General features: G+C 41.8%; 1 protein-coding gene across 2 annotated transcripts in view; it reads left to right on the top strand.

The window, feature by feature from the left end:
* TTC39C (tetratricopeptide repeat domain 39C) overlaps nt 1–18,993 on the top strand; it is a 101,640-nt gene extending 82,647 nt beyond the window's left edge. For both annotated transcript variants that reach the window (XM_054510343.2, XM_045886916.3), the window contains 8 exons: nt 3,187–3,280; nt 6,076–6,183; nt 9,331–9,440; nt 10,501–10,624; nt 15,457–15,554; nt 16,632–16,736; nt 18,046–18,084; nt 18,867–18,993. In XM_054510343.2, the coding sequence (XP_054366318.1) occupies nt 3,187–3,280; nt 6,076–6,183; nt 9,331–9,440; nt 10,501–10,624; nt 15,457–15,554; nt 16,632–16,736; nt 18,046–18,084; nt 18,867–18,956 (768 nt within the window). In that variant the 3' untranslated portion in view covers nt 18,957–18,993. The remainder of the gene's footprint in view (nt 1–3,186; nt 3,281–6,075; nt 6,184–9,330; nt 9,441–10,500; nt 10,625–15,456; nt 15,555–16,631; nt 16,737–18,045; nt 18,085–18,866) is intronic.
* Nucleotides 18,994–25,786: the final 6,793 nt, after the last annotated feature.

Below are 25,786 nucleotides of genomic sequence, written 5' to 3'. Positions count from 1 at the left end.
AAAGTAAATTATTTGGGTGCCTGGGTGGCTCAATCGTTAAGCGTCTGCCTTCGGCTCAGGTCATGGTCCCAGGGTCCTGGGATCGAGCCTCACGTCGGGCTCCCTGCTCCACAGGAAGCCTGCTTCTCCCTCTCCCCTCCCCCTGCTTGTGTCTCTCTCTGTCAAATAAATAAAATCTTTAAAAAAAAAAGTAAACTATTTGGTGAAAAAGAAGGGGAAATCAGTTTTCACCGGTTTGATGGCTGTTCATTGTAATTCTTTAATGAGTAATCAAGCTAGAACTAGAATTAATTTTGTAGTTATGCTTATTACTCTTGGGATAATATCGTTAAGCTCTGTAATGGTCTCCATACCTTCTAGTTCCGTCACAGTGCTTATAACAAACATAAGGAACAGTCGTACTTTCTTCACAGTTCAATTTTGAAAGTAACACCCTGTGCTCATCTTCTAAGGCCATGGAACAAATTATCACAGACTTGGTGGCTTAAAACAGCAGACCTTATTCTCATACCACTCTGGAAGTCAAAAGTCCAGAATCCGTTTCACTGGCTGAAGTCAAGGTGATTGGGGGTGGCCCTCCCTCTAGAGGCTCGGAGGACAGTCCATTTCTTGCCTCTTGTGAGCTCTGGTGGCTCCCGGGCTTGTGGCTGTGTCCGCAGTCTGTGCCTCTGTGACCACGTTGCCTCCCCGCTGCGTGCATCAGCTCTCTCTGCCTGCCTCTCATCAGGACACTTGTGATTGCATTCAGGGTCCACCCCGATAATCCAGGATAATCTCCCCATCTCAAAGCCCTTAATTTAATCATACCTGTCTATGCTCTGCTGCAAGGACACATACTCTGGAGGCAGTCAGAGCAGAGTAAATACTACCCCATTGCTAGCCTGTTGCCCTTGACCAAGCCACTTCACCTCTTTGAACTTTGGTTTCTCCATCTGAAAATGGAACTAATACATGCCAATCTCAGATTTTTTTTTTTTTGAAAGGGCTAAGAGAAACAGTGTTGATTCAAATATTGCTTGGTTTGTTTTTGTTTCTAAACTTGCTTTTAAAGCCTTGTTGTGATTTGTCTTTGTAGCTCAAGCCAGTACCGTCCCAGGACTTAGTAATTGCCCATTAATTAGCGTTCACAAGTAGTTTTTGGTCTTCCGAAGGGCAGTGTGGCATTGCATTGTCATGCAGGGTACCTGCAGTTGGACACAGCCTGGTGGCGATGGCTCATCCAGAAATACTCTGTGTGTGGTAGTTGAGTGGCAGGAACTTAGCAAACTGAGGAGACGCGTGCAAAGCAGAATCCGTAGCATGGTGGTTTCGTGCAGATATGCTGAACGAGTGCACGTAAGAAGCGCTTACGTGATCCAGAAGGAGAAAAGTTAGAGGTGGGCGTAATGCGTGTCCTGCTAGCTTACTCTGCAACACACCGGTGCACACACACACACCCACTGCGTACAAGATTGATTTTTAAATTCAAAAAACAACACTTTTTTTACACCTCTTTGGGACCTTGGTGGCTTTGTGCTCATAGCCCAGTGTGAACGTCTGACGGGGTTGGGGCCTGTCTCACATTCCCAAGAGGGTCCCTCCAACTAGATGTTAACCTCCTTGAGACCAGGAATCACTGGTGTGGGGATGCGTGTCCTCTCTTAGCCTTTGTGGATGGGGACAAGGGATTGAACGCTACCGTCTGAACCATCCTGGCAGAATGAAACCTTACTTTGGGCATGAACAGTTATTGATCCAGCCAAGGCCTTGGTTAATGAGTCATTTGGCTTATGGTGTTCCTGAGTCGCAGGGTATCCTAAGGACCTCCCTGACTCATCTGTGTGGTCTGTGGTGTCCAAGAGGCCTCACGCAGCGACCGTGCATCACTGAAGATGCCAAGGAGTGGGGTAACCTTTCTTCTACAACCCTTTCTGCCCCTGGCTGGCTGGCTGGCTGTGGGGAGGAGAGGCAGAAGGGGCACTGGAAAGGGGTGGCCAAGGAGCAGCAGAAGGGGGCACTTAGGGAAGACCAGGGAGGGCTGAGTGTGGAGCCAGGGTATGGCCCGGGGCATGTATCACTGAGAGCAGGCTGTAACAAATTTTTAGGGCATTTAGAATTTACATTTATTAACACCTATCATTGCTGTATTTAGGATTGAATTTGATGCTTTTCAGGTACTCCTATCAGGTGTTCTGGCATGAGGTTGGCAGACTTTGAAAGGGGTCTTTAGAGGAAAGCAACAGTAAATGTATTTACTCAGGAGTAAGAACAGTCATTGGAGAGTCCGTTGGGCTCTGGACAGTGCAGATGAACCCAAAAGTCAGAAGTGAGTGTTAGTGGAGGAGATGTGAGGACCAGCAGCAATCAGACAAAGCATTCTGGATACGGATTCGTACTAGGGGCTGTATGACAGGGTCCGTGGGTCACAGCAGGGAGAGTGTGCTGAGGGCAGGCCTAAAGGAGGGCTCGCACACTCACTCAGCACTGACGGGGCTCTTTCCGGCCTGGGGTGGGTCCAGACACACCCTGTCTCATACTTGACTTTATTGCACTTTGCAGATACTGGGTGGGGTTTTGTTTTGTTTTGTTTTTACAAATTGAAGGTTTGTGGCAACCTATTTTTCCAACAGCATTTGCTCACTTCATGTCTCTGTGTCACAGTTTGGTCATTCTCACAGTATTTGGAACTTTTTTGTTATTGTTCTGTTTGTGAATGGTGATCTGTGATTACAACTTGCTGAAAGCTCAGAGATGGTTAGCATTTTTTTTAGCAATAAAGTATTTTTTTAATTAAGGTATGTACATTATTTTTTTAGACACAATGCTCTTGCACACTTAAGGGACTACAGGATATAGTATAAACATAACTTTTGTATGCACTGGGAAACCAGAATATTTTTCTGACTCACTTTATTGCAATATCCACTTGTTGCGGTATGGAACCGAACCTATGGTTATCTCCAAGGTATGCCTGTTGTATACACAGGAGGGTGAATTTCCCACCAGAGCAAAAGAAGTGCTCTGTGCCAAGGTTCGTCTCACAACTGAGGCAAATTGGAATGTTCCAGAAATTTTGAGGTCATTCTCCTCTATGCTGTTTTAATCTGTTTAAAATAACTGTTAAGGAAGAAGATGCTTTGGAATGAAGATAATTATAATATTAATGACAGATTTTAGCCAGTAACTCTGTTTTCATTTTCTCTTCAGTGTCAAATCAACAGTGCCTTGACTTCTTTCCATACCGCTTTGGAGCTTGCAATAGATCAGCGAGAAATCCAACATGTCTGTCTGTATGAAATTGGTAAATATGAAATGTCTGTCCAGCTTCTTGTTGTGAAATGGCATTAATGCATTCAGCTTATGTCCGGCTGAATGACCAGCTTCTTGTCGCAGGTCTTAATGCATTTTTGTGCACGTCTGCCTTTTTAATGCTATTCAGTTTGGATCTTTGTAAAATGCTTGCTACCTTTTGTGAGAATAAGACTTTGTTACCATAGCACAAGCCGTGATACTTATCTCAGTGACTGTCCTTACTGCTTTAGAATGTATTCTTTAAAAGGAATGGACTAAAACTTTGGTAACTACTTTATCTGACTGCACATTAGAATCTAAACTATGTTTCCCTCCCTTGCACCAGTGTCTACCTGGGAAGAAAAATATGGCCTGGGTGAGAGTTGGGCGTGTGAACCCCAATCCCAGCCCTTCCCCCGACTAGCTCAGAGACCTAGGAAGAGCTGTGTAAGCCTCGTGGTTACCATGAGTGTTGAGGTGCTCGCCCTCAGTGGTCATGAGGTTTAAATGAAGTCGGAATGAGCATCAGGTGGTGGCTGGCACACAGAGGCCCTCCACATGTGTGAGCCCCTTCCTTCTGTTTTTCCCCTCCTGCAGACAAATTTATAAGCAGACATGGAAATATTTATTTGCTTACAGCTTTCTCCTCCCTGTCCCAAATTGTTACTATGAGTATCTTTGCTGACTGCACTAAGATTCTGTCCTGTTATATTAGCAATTCCCTCAACCTTTTAAGTAGCAGTTGTTCTATGATGCTGAGGAAAATCAACACAACAGTTGGGTTTGAAACAACCATGACACAATGTAATAAGGGGTTCATGTTGTTAGGGTTTCAGCCCAGTACGACAGGGTCACATCAGACAGGGTCACATCATACGGTACCTAGAAAGGGAATGAAGGAGCCAGGGAGCAGAGAAGTGATGAGGTAGTGATGGAATCAACGGGAAAATCGGAATACCCAGGGGTGGGGTGGGGAAGAAGAAATGGGGAGTGCTCAGGGGGGCATTTGCCATCTGTCAGGTTGAGACCCTATGATGCTTGCCACTTGCTTATATGCTGTGGACATAATTGTCTTCTTGGATGATTTTAAATCTTTTTAAAGAAAAGTACAAACTAAAAGATTGGGAACTTCCCAGTAAAATAATGTTTTAAGCACCTCTTATGGTTTAGGGAAAAGAGCTGAAGTGTAATCCAATGGAAAAAATATTTTTATGTCATCCATCCCGCTGGAGCTCTGGGTAGTAGCCATAACGTAGGATGGAATGTATTTCGAAGAACTTGAATTAACACCTAGATCTGGTGGCCTTTTTTTGTTCTTAAGATAACTGCTGCCTTTTTTTTCTTCCACTTTTATTGAGATATAATTGACATATAATGCATTAGTTTAAGTTGTATGACATAATGATTTGATTAAGTTGTATGATAATGATTGATTTGCAATGTATTGCAAAGTGATTATGATGGCCTTTCTTGGTGCACCGTTTCAAGGTCTGGCAGAATGGAGGGTTAGACCTGAAGGAGGCTTGGAGATCATCGAAGCCTAACCTCCAAGGCTTAGGAAGGTTAACCCAAGAAAAAGTAGCACAATCCTAACTCAGGCTTCTTATTCATATTCAGTGCCACCTTCTCCCCTACTTTGCATTTAACTCCCATCTTCTAGGATGGACATGATTAGCCCCAATTTTTACTGGAAACCATGTCGACTTCATATCCTATCCCATAGAATTTGACACTGGATTTTCTAGAAGTGTGGATCCCTCTCATCCTTGTACTTCAAAGGCAGATCCAAGATGACACAAGATACCAGAATTTATGATGGGGGGGATATTATGGACAGGAGAGAGCAATGGCCTTCACTCCTTGGCCCTTTCCTCTTCCTAGCTCTGTGGCCTTGGGCAAGTCACCTACCTCTGCGTGCCTTAGCATTTCTCCTTGGTAAAATGAGGATACCGTCTGCCACCTCAGGAAGCCCCTAGTAGAATTAGAGTTATACCAGGTGCCTGGCTCAGGGCTTGGCACGTGGAGGGGCTCAGGCAAGGGGAGGTACATTTCTGAAAGTGAAGATAGAATTCCTTGCATTTTCGCGGCTGCCAGAATGCCTGTCTCATGGTGTTTTGATCCAGGAAAGATAGGGTTCTTTCTCAGCTCCGCTGCCAACCTGCAGAGGGAAGGTGGGCAAGTACTTAATTTCTGACTGGCTTATCTCCACTTCTTACAAGGGTTTGAGAATTAATAGTAATCATTAAGGAGCCACGTGAGTGCTTGAAGACTTTTTGAGGTAGTCACTATATGCAGTCTAACGATATTGCTTCTTTTTCTGTGCCTAGGGCCGCTCTTGGAGAAGTACTGCTGGGCTTAGATTAATCTCACAACCCAAACTGGAGTGTAGGATATGAATTAGAGTGTTTTCATAGAAATCTTTACGTCCCTCTATATTGCTTTAAAATATATATATATTTATTTGGGGGGGAGGGGCAGAGGGAGAGGGAGAGTCTTAAGCACAGGCCAAGGCGGGGCTCCGTCCCACAACCCTGAGATCATGACCTGAGCTGAAACCAAGAGCCAGACACTCAGCCGACTGCACCCCCAGGTGCCCCCCGCTATACGGCTCTACTGCTAAATGGGTTATGAAATCAGAAGTGCCTTGTCTCACCCCAAATATTTAAGTGACAAAAGATCATCTTTAGGTTTTCAGGTTGTATACATGCAACACTCAAAGATAATCAGCAGTGACCAGATTCCTGGCTTAAGATGGGGTATCAATCACTACTTCAGGGTCTCCTACTAAAAATATTTCTTTCATAGGTTGGTGCAGCATGATAGAGCTGAACTTCAAGGATGCATTTGATTCCTTTGAGAGGCTAAAAAACGAGTCCAGGTGGTCACAGTGCTATTACGCCTATCTAACTGCGGGTGAGTAGCCCACTTCTGTGAGTTCTGTCTCCCACACACATCGGCCGGCAGGAGGACATGGCGTTCTCCTTCCTCACTTTTTCCCCAGAATGTTAATGTTTTGTACTACCAAGTGCTACAGTGTTCACTGACTCAGCGGAACCCTGCAGGCCTGCAGACCAGCTCCCTCCCTGGGCTGGTTTGGTCACGGCTCTGTCCTGAAAATGCGTATTGTGACGGTTTCTGTGCGTTCTGCCCTCAGCAGCCTCAGTCCACCCTTACTTTTTTCCCTTACTTTCTACAGCATGGTTTGTAGTCTTTAAGAATTTATAAACAATTTTGAAGGAATTTAACATCTTTTAAATTGTGCTAGTATTTCTGTTTGGATTGTTAGTGCCCTGGTTACAAAGTTGCATAGATTTTGAGTAGTCTGCTCCAAACCTGTTTTACCTACCAACCTTGTTTACAGTGTGATTTTGCAGAGCATGAGGTATTTGAACACTGCCCATCATTTTTAGCAGGAACATCTGTCCTTGCTGAGCTGAATGAGCCGGCATTGCCTTTTTGGCCCTCCCATCAGGCGATAAAGATGTGCTGCCACCTGGTGGACACAAGGGTTGTCTGTGCCCTGCGGGACCTAAAGCACTGTTGCAGAGGTGGGAACCGGAGAAACCCAGCGGCTGTAGGTTTTTTGCCTCTAAGGCTGACCTCTCCTTATCCAGCCATATAACTTTACTTAAAGTTCAAGACTAATCCAAACATGATTTTAAATTTTAAGTATCTCCTTATTTCTCTATTTGGATTTAATTAAATTAATGAATTTCAATTCCTTAATAGAATTAATGAATGGAATTAATGAAACATTTCCTGTCATTCTAGTCCCTTAACTGATCTATTTAAAATAAGAGAATTAACAGTGGCAAGAATGCATGCCCTGGATGTTCAAAAAGTGCAGTTCATTAGGACTGAGTATGAAACCGTTGACACCCACACTCTTCACAGCAGTCCCCGCAGGGCATCTGTTTTTGTATGTCTCTGTCGCTGATGTTCAAATGGGATTATTTTCTGTATATGGGTTAGGATACCGTGTCTCACACCTTAAGAGTTGTTGCGTGGAGCTCACAGCCTCTCAGATGACAGGGGCAGCTATCTGCGGAGTGGCCTCCGTGTGCCCAGCACGCCGAGGAGTGGGTGAACTGAAAAGCGGAGGTCTTCACGACAACCCAGCCATCAACTGTTAACGTGTTACGTACTCACACAGTCGGTTGTGGGCAGCGGTTTCTTTTTTTAATCTCTGTGGAGCATAGAACACAAAGAAATAAATGTACAGTGTGGCTGTGTACGGGAGCATTTATCCTCCAAATACTGGAAATCCCAGGATTACCACAGGCTGTAGGGGCTGGTAAAGCACGACAGCCTTGTCTCTGCCTTCTCGAGGGCATCCTGTGTGGATGGTAAGGTGTGTCAGGAGCTCCCGGGAAGGGCATGGATCACTTCTGTACTGCAAGCTGCCATTGGAGTTGGCCCTGAAGGACAGATGCTTGTCGACAGGCAGACCTAGAGAGGAAGCGCACTTAGGGACCAGAATCACTGCCACCAGAGGCTTCGTTTCTGGTACTGTTCAGTTGTAGTAAAATATACGTAATGTAAAATCTACCATTGTACCCACGTTTAAGCATTCAGTTGAGTGGCATTACGTACAGGTACCTCGTTAGGCAGCCATGACCGCCATCCATCTCTTGTTTAAATTCTGTGACTCTAAGAATGTTATGAGTGATCTGAGGAGGATCTCAGGCTTAGCTGCAACAGACATTACTCTTTTTCACTGGCTTACTCTGTGACCTTAGGCACGTCTTTTAACTATCTTGGAACTTTACATCCTCTGATCTATAGCCTGATAGTGTTGGTCTACAAAACAGTCATTGCATTTCCTTCTGGTTTTGAAATGCTGTGAGAGATGAGGTCTTTTTGGATGGATTCAGACCCCTACCTCTGGACCAGGGCTGCTCCCCTAACTGGGAATGTGGTTGTGTTTCCCTTGAACATTCAGCCTAATCCCTCATGCTTCCAGTAGAAAATCTTCTGCCTCTCCCATCACCTTGACGCCTGCAGCCTTCTGTGAGTCTTGGTGCTTTTGCTGCTTTGGCCCTGTCAACAGCTGTCCATCCTCTCACATGGGATGGCCCCGTGCTCTGCTTGGCCAAGCCCCAAACTGTGAGTAGAGGACCAGCTAGTTTTAGGAGTGCTCAAATAAAGGAGAAGGAACTAGGTCCTCCCAGCTGGGGATTGAGAAACAACATGTGCCAAAGACCACATCTAAGAAAAAATTGATATAAATGGATTCAGTGCCATTGGAGTTGAGAAGAGAATGACAGAGAGTAGTTGGGAAAGTTTCACCTTCAGAGATTAAGTGAAGGATATATGCTTAAGTCTTTGCCTGGGGATTGGGATGGGATGAAGATTGTGTACAGACTTTCAAAATCTTCTCCTCCAGGGCTCAGCCTGACTCCTAGCTACTCAGAGTTTTCCTGATCACTCCAAAGAGAAATGATCCCTTCTCTTCCTGAGCTTTTCCCAAAGCACTTTGGTTTTCCAACCCTTGAGGCTCTTATCACCTTATACATTGTAGCTGTGGGACTATGTGTATGTCTTATTTCTCCAGCTGAAATTTACACCTCTCTAGGGGTCAAGCATGTGTTTCTTCTTGACATTCTTGCTGGTGGCTTGTAGGTGGTAGCTGACCAATGAACACATGTAAGACAAATTTCATGACTTTCTTTCCAGACACAGGGGTACCCTTCCATCAGGAAGATTCATGATCTTCTTGGCTCCTCCCTTTTACTCCACTTGCTGAGCATGTGGGCTCCAGCTAGACGGCACACTGTGACAGTAGCTGGGAATTTTGTCACATCCGAGACTAGTGCCCAACAAGAGGACTAGGACCGTGGTTTTCCCTGTATGTCCCCACAAAGCTCTGGGAGCCCAGTTAGCTGGAAAACAGTTGAATCAGTGGCGTGACAGTCAACGGGGATGATATAGTGTAACAGTCTTTAAAATATGTGCTCCCATTTTTTCTTTGGTAACATTTTCCAAGTACCGTCAACCTGGGTATCTTTCGGTGGTATTTTCCCCCTGATACTTAAGGAGTGCAACAATGGTTTCTTACAGTTTGTCAGGGAGCCACCGGTGACGTGGATGGGGCACAGATAGTCTTCAAAGAGGTTCAGAAACTCTTCAAAAGGAAAAACAATCAGATTGAACAGTTCTCCGTGAAAAAGGTATGTTGGAGCCCTTGATCCGGTGTGGTGTTTATGATGGGCATTTGTAACCGACGCCACCTCAGACCGGTTTGAGGAAATCCTAATCAAAGCTGGTGACTGACTTGCCATGCAGAATGCGCTTTGCCTCGGGGGAGAAGATATACTCCATGGTCCCACTTCTCCTTTGAGTGGGAAGTGCTTGTGTTGCTGCACATAATTAAAGCAGTGGTTATTTGTTTGAGTGGGTGGACACATTACAGACCATGCGGAGCTAATGAGCCTATCTAGAGAGGGACAGCATCTTCAAATGACAGGAAGAGTAAACTAAGTAGGAGAGCATAAAGCTCTGCTAAATCACCTAAATCATGAGGTGATTTCAGAAGAATAGAAATGGGCAGAATCTAGACAAGAGATCTAGATTGTTGCTTCTCAATCTAGTGACCACATCACATTTTGACCTAATAAACAAGAGGAGTATGCATCAGATTTACCAGTAGAAAGGGCCCAGGACTGTAGGGACAAAGTCCCTAATTTATTCTACACTTCTAAGAATAAAAGTTAGCTGAATTACTATGGATTATATGACAACTTGTCATATCCTGAATTTTCCATGATCTTAGTTTGTTTTTAATGAATGAACATTTAAGGAGTTAGTTTGAATATAAACTAGATTGTAATGTGGAATGCCATTGAGACCACTAGGACTAAAGAGAAAATTAAAAAGTCAGTAAAACCATAACTAAAAGGCATCTAGTATTACATTTTCCATGTAAACCCATTCATTATTTCTTAAATTCCTTTGATTTAAACTGGAGTTAATCTAGTTTGATCCCCACGGTCTCTGAATGCACCCTGGATCCTGATGGTAGATTGAGTTGAAGAATGAGTGAAAGGCATATCTACTGATACATTAAAAGTTAGAAAGCAAACATTTTTTTCGAGCGTTCTCATTTGTAGCTTTGCTGGAGGGGGTTGTTTGTGTCAAACACAAACCGTGCATTTTTGACTATCTCCAAAGAATATATTTTTATTTGAATTTGTGGGCACAAACTTAGCTGATCATTCTGACCACCTGCAGGCAGAGAGGTTTCGGAAACAAGCTCCAACCAGAGCACTGTGTGTGCTGGCCTCCATCGAGGTGTTGTACCTGTGGAAAGCCCTTCCCAACTGTTCCTTCCCCAACCTGCAGAGGATGAGTCAAGGTAAAAACAAAACCATACACCGGGTTTCTTCAGTTTCTCATTAATGTTATCTGATTCAGAGAATACAGATCTGTTGTTCTTGGAGAGATGGTGTAGTGATGAAGAACAGGCTGTTGCTCAGGTGATAGGTGCAGGCAGCACGGGAACGTACGGACATGTTTGCACTGTTAGCTGCGTGTGCTGAGGCACGCGGACTCTAAGCGTCCTTGAGTCTGTAGCCCTGGGGGTAGCTGAAAGCATACATTTTTTTCCCCAACAAAAGCCCTTTGTTTCATACAGGTTTGATTCACATGTATTAAGATGCACAGATACTAAGTGTGTGGTTCGTTGAGTTTTGGCAAATATATACATGCTGGCATCCACCAACACAGTGAAGATCTGGAACATTTCCACCACCCTTGTAATTTCATTTCCCTTGAGCACCTTCTTGGTCAGCGCCCCCTCCCCCCGCCCCCCCCCCCCCCCCCGCCAAAGGCAACCACTGTTCTGATTTCTCTCTCCACAGATTAATTTTGCCTGTCCTTGAACTTCATGTAAGTTCAGACCGCGTGTACTTTTTATTGCTTGGCTTCCTTTGTCCGGAATAGGCTCTGTGGGAGTGATCTGTGTTGTAGCCTGGATCCGTGGTCCGTGCCTTTCACTCGCTGAGTGGCACTCCGTCGTGTGGCTACATCTGTACCACAGTGTGTTTATTCTTTCTCCTTTTAGTGGACATTTGATTTGTTTCTGGTTTTTGAGCTATCCTGAGTAAAGCTGCTACACACCTAAGTATACTTGTCTTTTCTGCAGACATCCCATGCTCATTTCTCTGGAGTAAATACCTAGGAATGTAACTAGAAGCCTAGATTTTTTGACTCAGGTATTAAGAAAAAAAGAAAGAAAGAAAAAACATAGGACTGGGGCGCCTGGGTGGCTCAAGTTGGTTAAGCATCTGCCTTCAGCTCAGGTCATGATCTCTAGGTCCTGGGATTGAGCTTCACGTCAGGTTCCCTGCTCACCGGGGAGTCTGTTTGTTCCTCTCCCTCTGCCCCTCGCCCCGCTCATGCTCGCTCGCTCTCTCTCAAAATCTTCTTAAAAAAAAAAGAAAATCATAGGACCATAGGTTATGCTAATGTAGTCTTCATAAAGTCATTTTTATTAAAGCTGTAGGAAAAGTTCACAGGAAGAGTAAACTAAATCTTCAAGTGAAATAAAGCTTTATTGGTTATTAAAGAAATATTAGAGCATTTTTTAAAGGCTTAGTGGCAGACATTTGATGCTCTCTAACCTGGCAAATTGTTTAGTTTGCTCTGCACTGTTTTCTACATACATAGGAAAGGCGGACAATATTGTCATAGCCATTTTATAAATGAGACTAAAGCTCAGAAGAGTTAGGTGACATGCCCAGCTCCCATCGAAACAGGTGTTCCTGCTCCTGGTCTGAGGAGAGCACATCGAGTAGCAGAGCTTTATGCTCTCCTACAGCTTCATCTTCTAGGAGCATGACGAGATTTAGGTCATGTAGCTAGAAGTACGATTGCACCATGAGACTGTTACGTCAAAATAAAAACACATACATCCAGAAAGATGGTTTTATAGAAAAGAAATGTATTCTTACTCACACACATGCTGCCATTTTTCAAAAGAGGTTTAATATTGATATTTGGACTTACTCAAAACTAGTTTGTTAGTCATTGAAGGAAATTTGTCAGATTTCTGTACAATCATACTTTTTGATCAAATATACAATTATCCATTGTATCACATACTTTTATGATCAGACTTCCTTGCAGGCACCTTTTGCTTATTTCAAAAAAAAAAAAAGCCCCCCCCCCAAAGTAAAAAACTTTTGTCAATGTTGATATTCTAGAGATCAAAGCAATACAAGTCCAAAAGAAGTTGTGTGCAGAGGCCCTGTAATTAGAGGCTGTAACCCTCCTAAGGGGGATTGCTTGAAAGAAAACAAAATTTTCTTGGATGCACAAGTTCTGCTATGTCCATTTCAAAAGGATATGCATAATTTTAAACCCATTCCTAGTTGTTGATGCAAGTCTAGAATATCTACCAATGTCTAATTCAAAGGAACAATACAGAATTTTAAGTATTCTTTGTAATGTGCAAATGCAAGATCCTGTAGAGATAATTCAGACACAAATGCAAATATAAAATAGGCTATAATCAGCAGGCACAAGAACGATTATCACTTAATGTGACTAAATATTCTCAGAACCACTTTCCAGGTATCAAAATAAATAGCAAAGATGTGGTCATGGGGAAAGGGAGGCTCTTGAGTAAACATGGTATAATTCTTTAATATCTTTGTTAAATATTAGTGCAGTTTTGAGATCGATTAATTAGTTTTTGTCATTCCCCAGTGTTAAGCAGTAATGATCCCAGTCTGCTCTGCTGTATAGAGTACTGAGAAGATCTTTATAGAGAAATAGTGTAGTTCCAGAAAAAATTGGTAGTGGGTGATTAATTAAATGCCCACCCAGCTTTGTGCATTCACCTTCTCCGAGTCCTCATTTGCAGCTCCCTTCATCAACACGTGTGGTTGGATTTTTACATCCTTGTGGTTTCACTCATAGCCCTTCCCCCCACCCACCCTCCCCTATGCACTGCATTCTTCCTCTGCGTTGTAAGGATGTTTCTGTATATCCTCAGCACAGCACCCAGAGTGATCCTATTAAAGTCACATGTCATTTTGCGACTCAGAACCCTCTGTGGCTTCATCTTATTTAAAGTAAATGTCCAAGTCTATTCAGTGGCCTGCAGTGTTCTGTGATCTGTCCACCAGCTACCCCCCTTTCCCCATCCCATTGCCTCTCACTGCCCTCCCCCCTTGCTCACCAGGCTCTAGCCACACTCCTTACTGTTCTTGAACACACCAGGCACATGCTGACCACGGTGCCTTTGCACTTTCTCTTCTTTCCACCTGCAAATGTTCTTCTCAATATGCACATGGCTCCTTGACTCATTTCCTTAAGGTCTTTACTCAATATCACCTTTACATTGAGGCTTAAATTGTACCTTTCTGACATACATGCATACCTCCATCCCCCTTCCTGACTTTATTTTTTTACCTTAGCACTAACACTTTTTTAACATACGTATTTTACCAATTTTTCTTCTGTATCATCTAGCTTTTCTACAAAATGTTGGTTTTTTAAGGGCAGAAATTTTTTTTTATTTTGTCACTGCTGTATTCCCAGCACCTAGAACTGTCTAGCACATAGTAGATTTTCAGTAAATATTGAATGAATGAGCACATGAACTGTGTTCCCCTTTCCTTGATACTCTTGCCTTAAAATCTTTTTTTAAAGATTTATTTATTTTAGAGGGGGTTGGGGCAGAGGGAGAAGAGAATCTTAAGTGGATTCTGTGCTGAGTGCAGAGCCTGACACAGGGCTCCATCCCACGAGCCTGAGATCATGACCTGAGCTGAAACCAAGAGTTGGGTGCTTAACCAACTGCACCATCCAGGTGCCCCCTGAGGTCTTTTTATAAGGAGGTATTCCCAGCCTAGCTTTTTGAGACAACTCCTGCTTCTGTAAGTTCAGACTCTGTTGTTCACAGTTACCTCGTTGCTACAGTGCCTAACTCTTTCAATTACTTGTTCTGGAACTTTGAACATTTTATGTGTGTATAAATATATATGCATATATACACACACACACAAGTGATTGTGCATATGTATATATATATGTATGTGTCTATAAAATCTTACCAAATCTCAGTATCTTTGTTGGTCCACAGAAACAATTACTTCCTTTCCTCTCCTATTAGCTCCACTGTGTTTCCAATCTCCACCTTTCTCACGTCCTTGGAAAACTTCAGTAACATCCTCCTATATGTGTGCGCATCCTGCACAGGAGAGGGCGAGCTTCTTGAAGTGGAGGGATTACATCTGATCCCCCCTCAGTGACCAGTGCAGTGCATCAGTAAACATTTGGAGGTGCCCACTCTATGGCTTATGACATTAATGTGGCGTTTTTAAAAGAAATTTTTAGAGTAGTTTTAGGTTCAGAGCAAAACTGAGCAGAAAATACAGAGTTTCCACCTGCCATGCCCCTCACCACCCCGTCCATACAGCCTCCCCGTCAGCATCCCCCACCCGATCGATACATCGGTTACAGCCAGTGAGCAACACTAACACATCATTAGGTTTAGTTTTCTCGTAGGGTCACTCTTTGTTTCGTACATTCTGTGTGATTTGACACATGTGTAACGACATGTATCCACTCTTACAGGTAGTATCATACCGGGTAGTTTCACCTAAAAATCGTCTGTCCTCCATCTGTTCCTCACCCCTCCAGACATCTGACGACCACTGATCTTTTGTATTGCCGCCATAGTTTTGCCTTTTCCAGAATGTCATATAGTTGGAACCAGACAGTATGCAGTAACAATAAGATGCAATCTCAAGTCTTTTAGTTGCTATGACGTTTGATATCTTTGCCTTTCTTTGAATAAGGATATTCACTACTGGTTAAGGAAAAGGAACCTTCTGAGTATCGGGGGGCAGGATCATGAACTGTGACTAAGTCACTAAATAATGAAATACTTAACTCTTTTTTTTTTAAAGATTTATTTATTTATTTATTTGAGAGAGAGAGAGAGAATGAGATAGAGTGAGCATGAGAGGGGGGAGGGTCAGAGGGAGAAGCAGACTCCCCACTGAGCAGGGAGCCCGATGCGGGACTCGATCCAGGGACTCCAGGATCATGACCTGAGCCGAAGGCAGTCGCTCAACCAACTGAGCCACCCAGGCGCCCTGAAATACTTAACTCTTGATGATACTTAAGAAATTAAGGGAATGTATGTTCTTTCTGCTGTTTTCACTTCTCTTTAAGCTTGCCACGCAGTGGATGATTCATCTGTCGTTGGATTAAAGTATTTGCTTCTTGGTGCCATACACAAATGTCTAGGAAATTCAGAAGATGCTGTTCAGGTAAACTGTTTAATGCTGCTGTTGTGGCTAAGGAAAACAAACGAAAACCTGTATGTGTGCTTAGAAATAAGAACAATGAGAAATGCATTCAACAAAACTGAACCTCCCACGACAGTGTGAGTTTTATCCACCATACTGATTCAGGTCATCTCAGATGCCAGAAGCTGATGATGGTTAATACTAGTTTTTAATGTAACTTCAGATTCTTAGAATATTTCTTTACATACTGGCTTCTTTTCTGGCACTAGCCACTTATCAAAGATGACAGTCTCAGAGAAGGAAATGAGGATGCAGATAGTTTTAAAGGAAAAGAATGAAGCTTCATAGTTAGAGAAATACAAAAATGATCAGGTGTGTGTTCACCTTTCTTGTCTCTGCAGCGGCAGATTACTGATGCAGCACTGGAGGTGAGGTCGAGAAAGGTGTTAGCTTAGGCTCTTCGGGGTACATCTTATATGGAAAAGAACCTTTCGTTATTTTCAATATAGTTGGATTTTTCTGAGGTTTTTGTGTGGTTGGATGTTTTCAAGTATACCTTAGTGTTATTTGATTACTCTTTGAAAGAGTTTATGTACAGTAGTAGAGGCCTTTGACTTTTAAATCCTAGGGTGTTGATGCACTTGTATTACAAATTTCAAATTTCTCAGTGTGGGGTCATAATAGTTATTATACAGCTCTAAATAGCCTGTTTTAGATCATACGCTTAGATATCAGCAAGACGCATGTCAAGTGATGGCTTGTGGGCTTTCTGTTTTAAATACTAAAATGATATGTTCAGACTTTGAGATGCAGATAAAGATGTTTTTGGCAATACAATCAGTAGAGGCTAGTGTATCAACTGGAAAAATAAGTAGCACAAGTTGGGCTGACTGATGGTAGCATAGCCTGGAGGCAAGCACGTAGGGAACTTCTAAGATAGGGATGAGGAGGGACAGGAAGAAATAAAGATTCAAAGAAAAAAAAGAGAAAATCTGATCTAGAATACAGAAATAAGTCCCCCCTTTCTGCCCCCTGAAGATGTTATGAACCTTAGGTAGGGAAATGAGTTAATTCTGATAACATTTGTATTACTTTTAGTTCTTCCAGCGAGCTGTTAAAGATGAGTTGTGTCGTCAGAATAACTTATATATTCAGCCATATGCCTGCTATGAACTTGGCTGCCTTCTATTAGACAAACCAGAGGTAAGATCTTATATAGTTCCTTAAATGATGTTCCTTGGCAAAAAACAAAAAAAACAAAAAAACAAGTGAGCAGGCACAAAGCATCGTCCACTTCAAGTCAATTGATTGAACATAGTGGGGGTTTTTTGTTTGTTTGTTTGTTTTGTTTTCCTTGATTTCATGTAGGATGAGTCCAGGAAGCTGCTAATCCTGTCTTACTGTGTTGAAGGAAGTAACTTCTTCTCTGGAATTAGAAGTATAAATGTAACTTTTTGGACCAAAACTCACTTGAGGGGGAAATCACTGCCTTTTTTAGGATGGTATGACATGGTGTAGTATGGCTTATTCAGAAGAACATGGAATTGCATTATGGTTCCAGTTCTCTGTTTAACTCAGTATAGGATACTGGTTAACCGCATACCTTCCTCCTAATAATATAAAACAGGATAAAAAAAATACCTGCCGTGCCAAGTTAGTAGAGATTATGGTGAGAATAAATGAGGATGATGTGATGATTGCTTCAAAAATTTTAGAATATCATATAAATTTAAGTTGACGGTTACTATTGTGTATTTAAGTACACTGGGACAGTGTTGTTTTAAAAAAAAATGACTTGCTTGATACTTTCAGAAGCTCAATTATAAAATATTAGCTTTATAAAATTCTAATTTTTAGTAAGTTCACTTCCACTTTCAAATATGTGGACTTTCTAGAAGTTGAGCTAAATCAACAGAAATAGGATTCTAGCCTAACCCTTAAACAGGTAGCCTATCTCACCAAAGATAGGCTTTTAATTGGTAAGTCTTTTCATTTGAAATTCTAATTTTACCAAAATAGAAAAGGCAGGTTTTGTGAATTTTGGTAGAAAATCCTAACACTGTATTCTTTAAGAACATTTTTACACTTAATGCAGCCTTAAAATATATACTTAATATATAACAAGGCTGGTCTGTGTTTTGAAAGATGAAGTTGATGCCCTCAACCAGTAATGCCTTCAAAAGGAGATCTAACTTACTGACGTCAAGTAAACTTCTGAATTGTCATCAATTTTAGGTTGTTCAGTAAGATCTTAAGCTGTCGTAACTCTTCTAAGTTGTTCTCTCTTACAGAATTGTGAGGATTATGCACAATTATTTAGCAGTGCCTTGATGCGAACTTGTAAGCATCATTAAAGAAAAATGGAGTCATTAAACTTGAATGAGCAGCTGACTCACCTCTTTGTCTACTGAGAATTGTTTTCATTTACCTATCCTCTTATAATAAGCATTTTCTGCTTGAGTATGTATAAATGTAGGTATTAAAAGATAATATGTTTTTCTTACATTCATAGACTGTAGCAAGAGGCAGAACTCTACTTCTTCAAGCAAAGGTAAAAATACTGTACCTACCACCTCTTTCTGGGGTGCTTCTTACCCTCTGTTGTGTCCTCGTGAGTCTGAATTCAAGAAGTTTTGTGAGATGATTGTTCTGATGGATGTTTCTGGAAAGGAAAAGTAATAACTGATTGATTCAGTGATCACTTGATTTTTTTTCTTTTAAGATTTATTTATTCTGGAGAAAGAGAGCGCACCAGAGAGAGCGGGAGGGAGGGGCAGAGGGAGAAGAGGGAGAGAGAATTTTGAGCAGACTCCCTGCTGAGTGTGGAGCTCGACACAGGGCTTGATCTCACAACCCTGAGATCATGACCTGAGCCAAAACCAAGAGTCGGACACCCAACCAACTGAGCCACCCAGGTGCCCCATGATCGCTTGATCTTTAAGTGAAATTTACCAATATCCTAAGAAACTCATGAAATTGCCTATCCCACTTTATAAACACACTTCTTGTTTGGGAAAATAATCCTCGATTTCATAACTACAATCTTGAGTGAAGAATTTCGAACAGCAACTTAGATTGAGCACAATTTAAGACTGCCGTTTCAGGAATAACATGAAAATTTTCCAAAGACGGCAATAATGACATTCCCCCGAACGTTTAACATGAACCCAAAGTTTGAGGTTTAAGGGAGTAAGAAAATCGAGTGGATGGGAAGCCGTTGGTAGGAGTGTTAGGAATTTTATTTTGGGAAGCACAAAGCCATGTGGTTTATCCTGCAGTATTTCAGAAAGCTTAGCTAAGAGAGTCCATAACCCTCTTTCTTTGGTCTTGCAGGAGGATTTCTCTGGCTACGACTTTGAAAACAGATTGCATGTCCGCATCCATGCTGCTCTGGCCTCTCTGAGGGAACTGGTTCCTCAGTGACGACACGGGGTTTCTGCTCCGTCCCTCCCCACCAGGTTCTGCACTTTAAAAATAAAAGCAGAGGACACAGCTCTTCCGAAGATCGGCTTTTCTTCTGAAAACCACCTGTGCCAGGGACACATTTTCCCACTTAGGCTGACATATTCAAGATCTCCTCTTTTAAACATATAGCTAAGAAGTAATGATGATGATCCTAGTAATTATAACTAGCCACCTGGGGAGAGGGCTAAGTGACCTTGTTCAAACATTTTAGTTTTGTGATTTATTATTTTTAAAATAAAATCAAACTAAATATTCAACCTGTGATCTTCTAGGAACGCCTACCTTAAGCACACATCTGACTGGGTAACGCTAGGAAATACCTGTAAAATTATCAATAGTATTATGACATAGCGTTTATATTGTGTTTTGAAAAAAAAAGTGCTTTCTAGTGTTTTCCTTTATCCTCTAACTTGTGAATAGCATAGCACAGCACAGATATTCTTATCCCCATTGTCTAGACAATGAAACTCAGGCACAAAAAGGCTAATTGACTTGTCCCAATTGATTATTCCTGTTAGCAGTGGAGCAATGACTAGAACACATCTCCTGATCCCAGACAGAATATTCTTGTTAAAAAAATGTTAACCCAGAATTTTGTTTTCCTTATTAAAACACAAATGCTCTTCAGCTGAAGTTGTGTCATCAAAAAATGCTTATCTTCAGATTATCTACAAAATGTTTTAAATAAGTAATGAACACTTTACTTCCTTTGAAAGCCAACGAAGCGGGAGCAAATCGATAGTTTTACAACCAAAAATAGAACTATTTTGCTAGTTTATTAGAAAGCCTAATCTATAGGCTAGATAAATAATACCTACATTTTAGGAGTTTCCTTTTCTTTGTGATAAATTGTCTAATTACCAGCTTTTGGAAGTCTTTTAACAAATTACTTGAAAAGGTTATTCTTGAATGAACATAGGGTTTTTTTGCCTCAGAATATTTGCTGGTGAAGGCTTTGCTGGGCTATCTGTTGCCAGGGTTTAATCATTTTCTCCTTAGCTCAGGTTATTCTATAAAAGGAGTTCAAAGTTAATTTTTATTAATTCTTCATTGCTAATTTTTATTGTCATTTAATTTACCTCTTTGTCCAGTACTGCACACTTGTGGTTTGGAAGAGTCTAAATACCTCAGCCACTTAAGAATTTCTGCCATAATTGTGTGACTAACTTGGCTCAGGCTTAAGGTTAGACTTTTTAAAATTTATATTGAGTTAGAGTATCATCTCGGGGTGTCATGTACATATCCTTTTAGCTGAAGCATGATCTCATGTGATGTTAATACTTTAATATTTCTTTTCAAAATAAAACAGAGGAGCAGCTAGAATGTTGACAGCTTTAATCTACTTGATCTGGTTTTGAGGGAATGATCATTTCTTTGAAAGAAATAATTATTCCTCACTGACTTTGACTAAACTATATTCATGATTCCTCATTTCCCAAGTGTTTATTCACATTGACTTTCTTTCTGGTGTGCATCCTGCATAGGATTTCTGACACTAGCCAGAGAGAAAAGATTGCTATCCTACATTCAGTGAATGAGTAGATCCAGAAGCCAAGTAGATGCTTTCTGAAGAGAAAAAATGGTGTTTAAAAATATTGGATACCTGATTTCATCAAGGCTTGAGGGAAGAACATTATGAATCTGTAAAATATGGCTCTTGCCATTTTGTCCTCTTTGGCTAGAACATACATGAGCCAAACTTCCCAGTTACGATTGCGGCGCCTTCTGAATCGCGGAGTTCTTGCTTTAGTTCATACGTACTTGAATTTTCAGTTCAAATATTGTTTGAACTATAATTCAGTATTCAAAGATTACATAAAGCCCTGTATTTTAAAATGAAAAGATGTTCCTATACTAATTGATTTAAAAATTTATTTGCATCTCTCCAGAGAGATTTCAGGGTTTCAAAGAAGTTTGTGTCCAGTTCGCTTATCTGCATAGACAACTATACCATACCACTTTAATAGAGAGTAGGTTTGATTATAAACTGTCTCCTACATTTGGTGCAGGATAGCCCCTGGTTCGTCCTGTGGTTTATGTGTGTTAACAGAGTGGTAGAGTATGGAGATGGGGTAGATGATGATTCTAAAGTCTCTAAAATAACAAAACCACAGTACAGGTATATGGTACCATTAGATTGACTGAAATCTGAGTACATTTTTGAGTTGAGTAATTCATGACATTTCTCTGGCCTGCGTGCCATGACTTATCCAACCTGTGAACTGTGATCTGCCTGGAAACTTAGCTTGGTGTAAATTGCTCTTTACCCCTCGCGGATGAAGAAAATAATCATACAACCAGAACAAGTTGCATCTATGTGTGCTTTGTTGGCATCACGTACTCCTTCCCCATTCCTATTTTGGAGGCTCTCAAATGGATCTTCTAATTTATGAGTGTCAAATGTATTTTTGTATTAGATTTTGCCTTGAGGAAAGAAATATCTAATGTATATTTATGTACTCTGAACATATTTATGATTTGACACACTTTGGAGGCATGGTCTAATGTAATATATGTAACATTGTGGTTAAAATATTTAAGATTTTTTTTATTAGGTTAGGTGTCTTTTTTATTTTAACACATGATAGCTAAGTATTTGACCAAGTGAAGAAGTATTTCAGATGTCACGGAAAAGTAGGAATTTATTGTTGCATATTGAACAAGTCAATTATTTATAGAATTTCCACTTTTTTACTTCTGCCAACTAAAAGGACCGCGCATAGCTGATTTCTAAAATACACACACACATGTGTATTTCTTTGCTGTGTAACTTTCCTAGTTGACTGCTTCCTTAAGCCAATTGTAGTGGCAAGGATACAAATATATATGGCTCTGCACCTATGAACATACACATTCATAGTCATGATGTACTGTTTGGTATTTCTTAAATTTTTTAGAATCCTGTTGGTGGTATATTTTGTAGAAAAAAAAATGGTTAAGCTCAAATCATCCTAAGAAGACACATAGTAGAGGGAGGAGACTTAGAAGCTAGGAAGAGGAAATCCAGAAAAGAGAAAAGGACAGCTGGGGGGTGGGGGGAAGGAGAATGGAAAGTCCGTCCATAGAAGATGTGCTCCTTCTTCTATAAAGTGTAAATCACCCAGTGCATTGTACTTGGCTTTCTTGTGAAAACTAGTAAGGGGGCTGAGTTATAGCTCTTAGTTGCCTGGGAGTATTGTAACCTGAGTGAGCTCTAGGTTACACTTTCTCCAATCACAGGCCAGTGGTTCACAAATTCTAATTTAACAAATCAGCACTCTTTTGAGAATTTGATTCAGGAGGTACTAGATAGGGCTTAGGAAGGCTTTTTTTTTTTTTTAATTATTGTTATGTTAATCCCCATACATTACATCATTAGTTTTTGATGTAGTGTTCCATGATTCATTGTTTGTGCATAACACCCAGTGCTCCATGCAGAACGTGCCCTCTTTAATACCCATCACCAGGCTAACCCATCCTCCCACCCCCCTCCCCTCTAGAACCCTCAGTTTGTTTTTCAGAGTCCATCGTCTCTCATGGTTCGTCTCCCCCTCCGATTTCCCCCCCTTCATTCTTCTGCTCCTGCCATCTTCTTTTTTTTTTCTTAACATATATTGCATTATTTGTTTCAGAGGTACAGATCTGTGATTCAACAGTCTTGTACAATTCACAGCGCTCACCATAGCACATACCCTCCCCAGTGTCTATCACCCAGCCACCCCATCCCTCCCACCCCACCCCCCACTCCAGCAACCCTCACCTTGTTTCCTGAGATTAAGAATTCCTCATATCAGTGAGGTCGTATGATACATGCCTTTCTCTGATTGACTTATTTCGTTCAGCATAACACCCTCCAGTTCCATCCACGTCGTTGCAAATGGCAAGATCTCATTCCTTTTGATGGCTGCATAATATTCCATTGTATATATATACCACCTCTTCTTTATCCATTCATCTGTCGATGGACATCTTGGCTCTTTCCACAGTTTGGCTATTGTGGACATTGCTGCTATAAACATCGGGGTGCACGTACCCCTTCGGATCCCTACATTTGTATCTTTGGGGTAAATACCCAGTAGTGCAATTGCTGGATCGTAGGGTAGCTCTATTTTCAACTTTTTGAGGAACCTCCATACTGTTTTCCAGAGTGGCTGCAGCAGTTTGCATTCCCACCAACAGTGTAGGAGGGTTCCCCTTTCTCCGCATCCCCGCCAACATCTGTCGTTTCCTGACTTGTTAATTTTAGCCATTCTGACTGGTGTGAGGTGGTATCTCACTGAGGTTTTGATTTGGATTTCCCTGCTGCCGAGCGATGTTGAGCACTTTTTCATGTGTCTTTTGGCCGTTTGGATGTCTTCTTTGGAAAAATATCTGTTCATGTCTTCCCATTTCTTGATTGGATTCTTTGTTCTTTGGGTGTTGAGTTTGATAAGTTCTTTATAGATTTTGGATACTAGCCCTTTATCTGATATGTGATTTGCAAATATCTTCTCCCATTCTGTCGGTTGTCTTTTGGTTTTGTTGTCTGTTTCTTTTGCTGTGCAAAAGCCTTTTATCTTGATGAAGTCCCAATAGTTCATTTTTGCCCTTGCTTCCCTTGCCTTTGGTGATGTTTCTAGGAAGAAGTTCCTGCGGCTGAGGTCAAAGAGGTTGCTGCCTGTGTTCTCCTTTAGGATTTTGATGGACCTTAGGAAGGCATTTTTAACAAGCTCCTAAAAATGATTCTAATTCAGGTGGTCTAAATTAGAGAAACGCTGCCCTAGGTCATCATCTTTTGTTAAGTATTTTGTAAAGCTGAGAGATGAGACCAACACAAACAGAATTCTGTAGCAAGGCTGTGCTCATAGAGTATATTATCATGGGGCCACTGAGGAAATGCTTCTAACCGATTGGCTTTCTAAACTAGGATATTCCTGAGCTGAGTTTTATTTTTTTATTTTTTTAAAAGATTTTATTTCTTCATTTGAAAGAGAGCACACAAGCAGGGGGAGAGGCAGAGGGAGAGGAAGAAGCAGACTCCCTGCTGAGCTGGGAGCCCCACAGACTCAGTCCCAGGAACTGGAGATCATGACTTGAGCTGAAGGCAGATGCTTAACCATTTGAACCACCTAGGTGCCCTGTGAGCTGAGTTTTAAAGAAGGATGTAGTCAGGTGAAAATGGACTAAATGAGATTTGAATTAGGCAGAGGTCCCACCGAGAACCTTGAACTTCTGTAAATTAAGTGTGGGGAGCAGGGAGCAATGGAAAACAAAGTAGATTTGCATTTTGCCTTTAGGTCCCTAGTGACTGAAAGGGGAAGGACAAGAAGATTGTAAAACCACATGAAATCATTAGGAGTTCTAGAAACCAAAGCAGCAAATGGTCGTTTGAAAATGTTTGGTTAAATGTTTTCACTGTAACAATTTGCATTTCAGAGGGACTTGGACAAAACAGTTACTGAAGAAATGTGGAAAGAGTAAGGGCTTGACGTGAGTCTCAGATATTCTGCACAGTCTCTAACACCTGTGTGTCCAAGATGGCCTGTTAAGGTTTGGCTACATAAGCATAAATGTCTCTGATTCCCAGAAGACACCATAAAGGGGGTGTGTACTTGGGGTTTTTAGTAGGTCAGTTTCTATCTTTGATGGTTAAATGTATTATGAACCAAACCATCAGAAATCATGACAGCTTCATTTCACTTGTATCTACCAAAGCGGGGCTGGGGGTAGGGATGAAGGACAAAAAAATGTACCATCTGCAGGCCTGTCTTCACACTCAAAGTGTAAACTTAGCATTTCTCCTTTTAAAATATAATTTTCGTGAGAAGAGGGAGCCTGCCACGTAAGGGGAATTCAGTAATTATTATATGGATGAATTAATATCCATAGAAAGTGCTCTGTGCATCATAGATGTAGACCAGAGCCTTAACATTGCCTCTTATTTTTAAGAGCTCTGGAAGCCTTAACTGTTTGAGTTAAAAAAAAAAAAAATGTTTTTATCAGATAGCTGCCCCGAAGATGTTATTTGATGGTTGATTTCCAGCGGTTCCTGCTTTTTAAATATATGAAAATGGATGACAGTGAAGCCTGTTTGGAATTTGGGCCTCATGATTATGGTGGTGGTGAACGCCCAGTACAAACCCGTGAGCCTGACTGGTGAGAGAGCGGGTATTGGAGAGGAGTGCGCCTTGCCTCACTTGGGTCCGAAACGGCAGCCGGCTCCTGCCGTGTGGTTTGGGGAGGGTGGGTCGTGCCCCAGGTAGTGCAAGACCCGAATTAACGGGAACTGGAAGCTTCAGGATTGGTGCCAAATTCTCTTTCCACAGGGGATTTTTCTCAGAAAGTACTGTGTTGCATGAAACTGCTCGTCTTTATACTAGTGTTTGTTATGTATATCGTGACATTAATTCTCCGAAAAGGTGACTGAAAAGTAACATCATGTTGGGCTGAGGGAGTAGTGTGAAGAGGCGCGGTGGTGACGGCGAGAACTGCCATAAATCTATTTCTCTTTCCTTCTACAACAGCTCTTATTTTATATTGAGCGACCAAAAGCGGAGAGGCCGTCGCCTTGACTGACTCCTGGCCGTTTGAAAACGCCAGTTTCCCTACGCCCTTTCTTTCGTATTCTGTCAGAAAACGCGAGGCGCTCCCGCCCAGCGGAGTTCCAGCCTTTGTCCCCTTCTGCTCCTCATTGGCTGGGGGCGCCGAGGCTCCGCCTCTTTCCGTGGCCGCCGGGGCCCTCAGCGGGAGGGAGGGGCTTTGTGACGCACGGTCTGACGTCCGCAGGGGTATAAAGGCCCCGCTGGGAGCGCGGGCTCCTATAGGAGCCG

The sequence above is a fragment of the Mirounga angustirostris genome, unplaced genomic scaffold, assembly GCF_029215605.1.
Source record: "Mirounga angustirostris isolate CCGP_5_RB_7025 unplaced genomic scaffold, mMirAng1.0.hap1 SCAF_14, whole genome shotgun sequence".
NCBI classification, from domain to species: Eukaryota; Metazoa; Chordata; class Mammalia; order Carnivora; family Phocidae; genus Mirounga; species Mirounga angustirostris.
The sequence above is the reverse complement of the archived record's forward strand: the minus strand, read 5'-3'. Positions and strand labels throughout refer to the sequence as shown.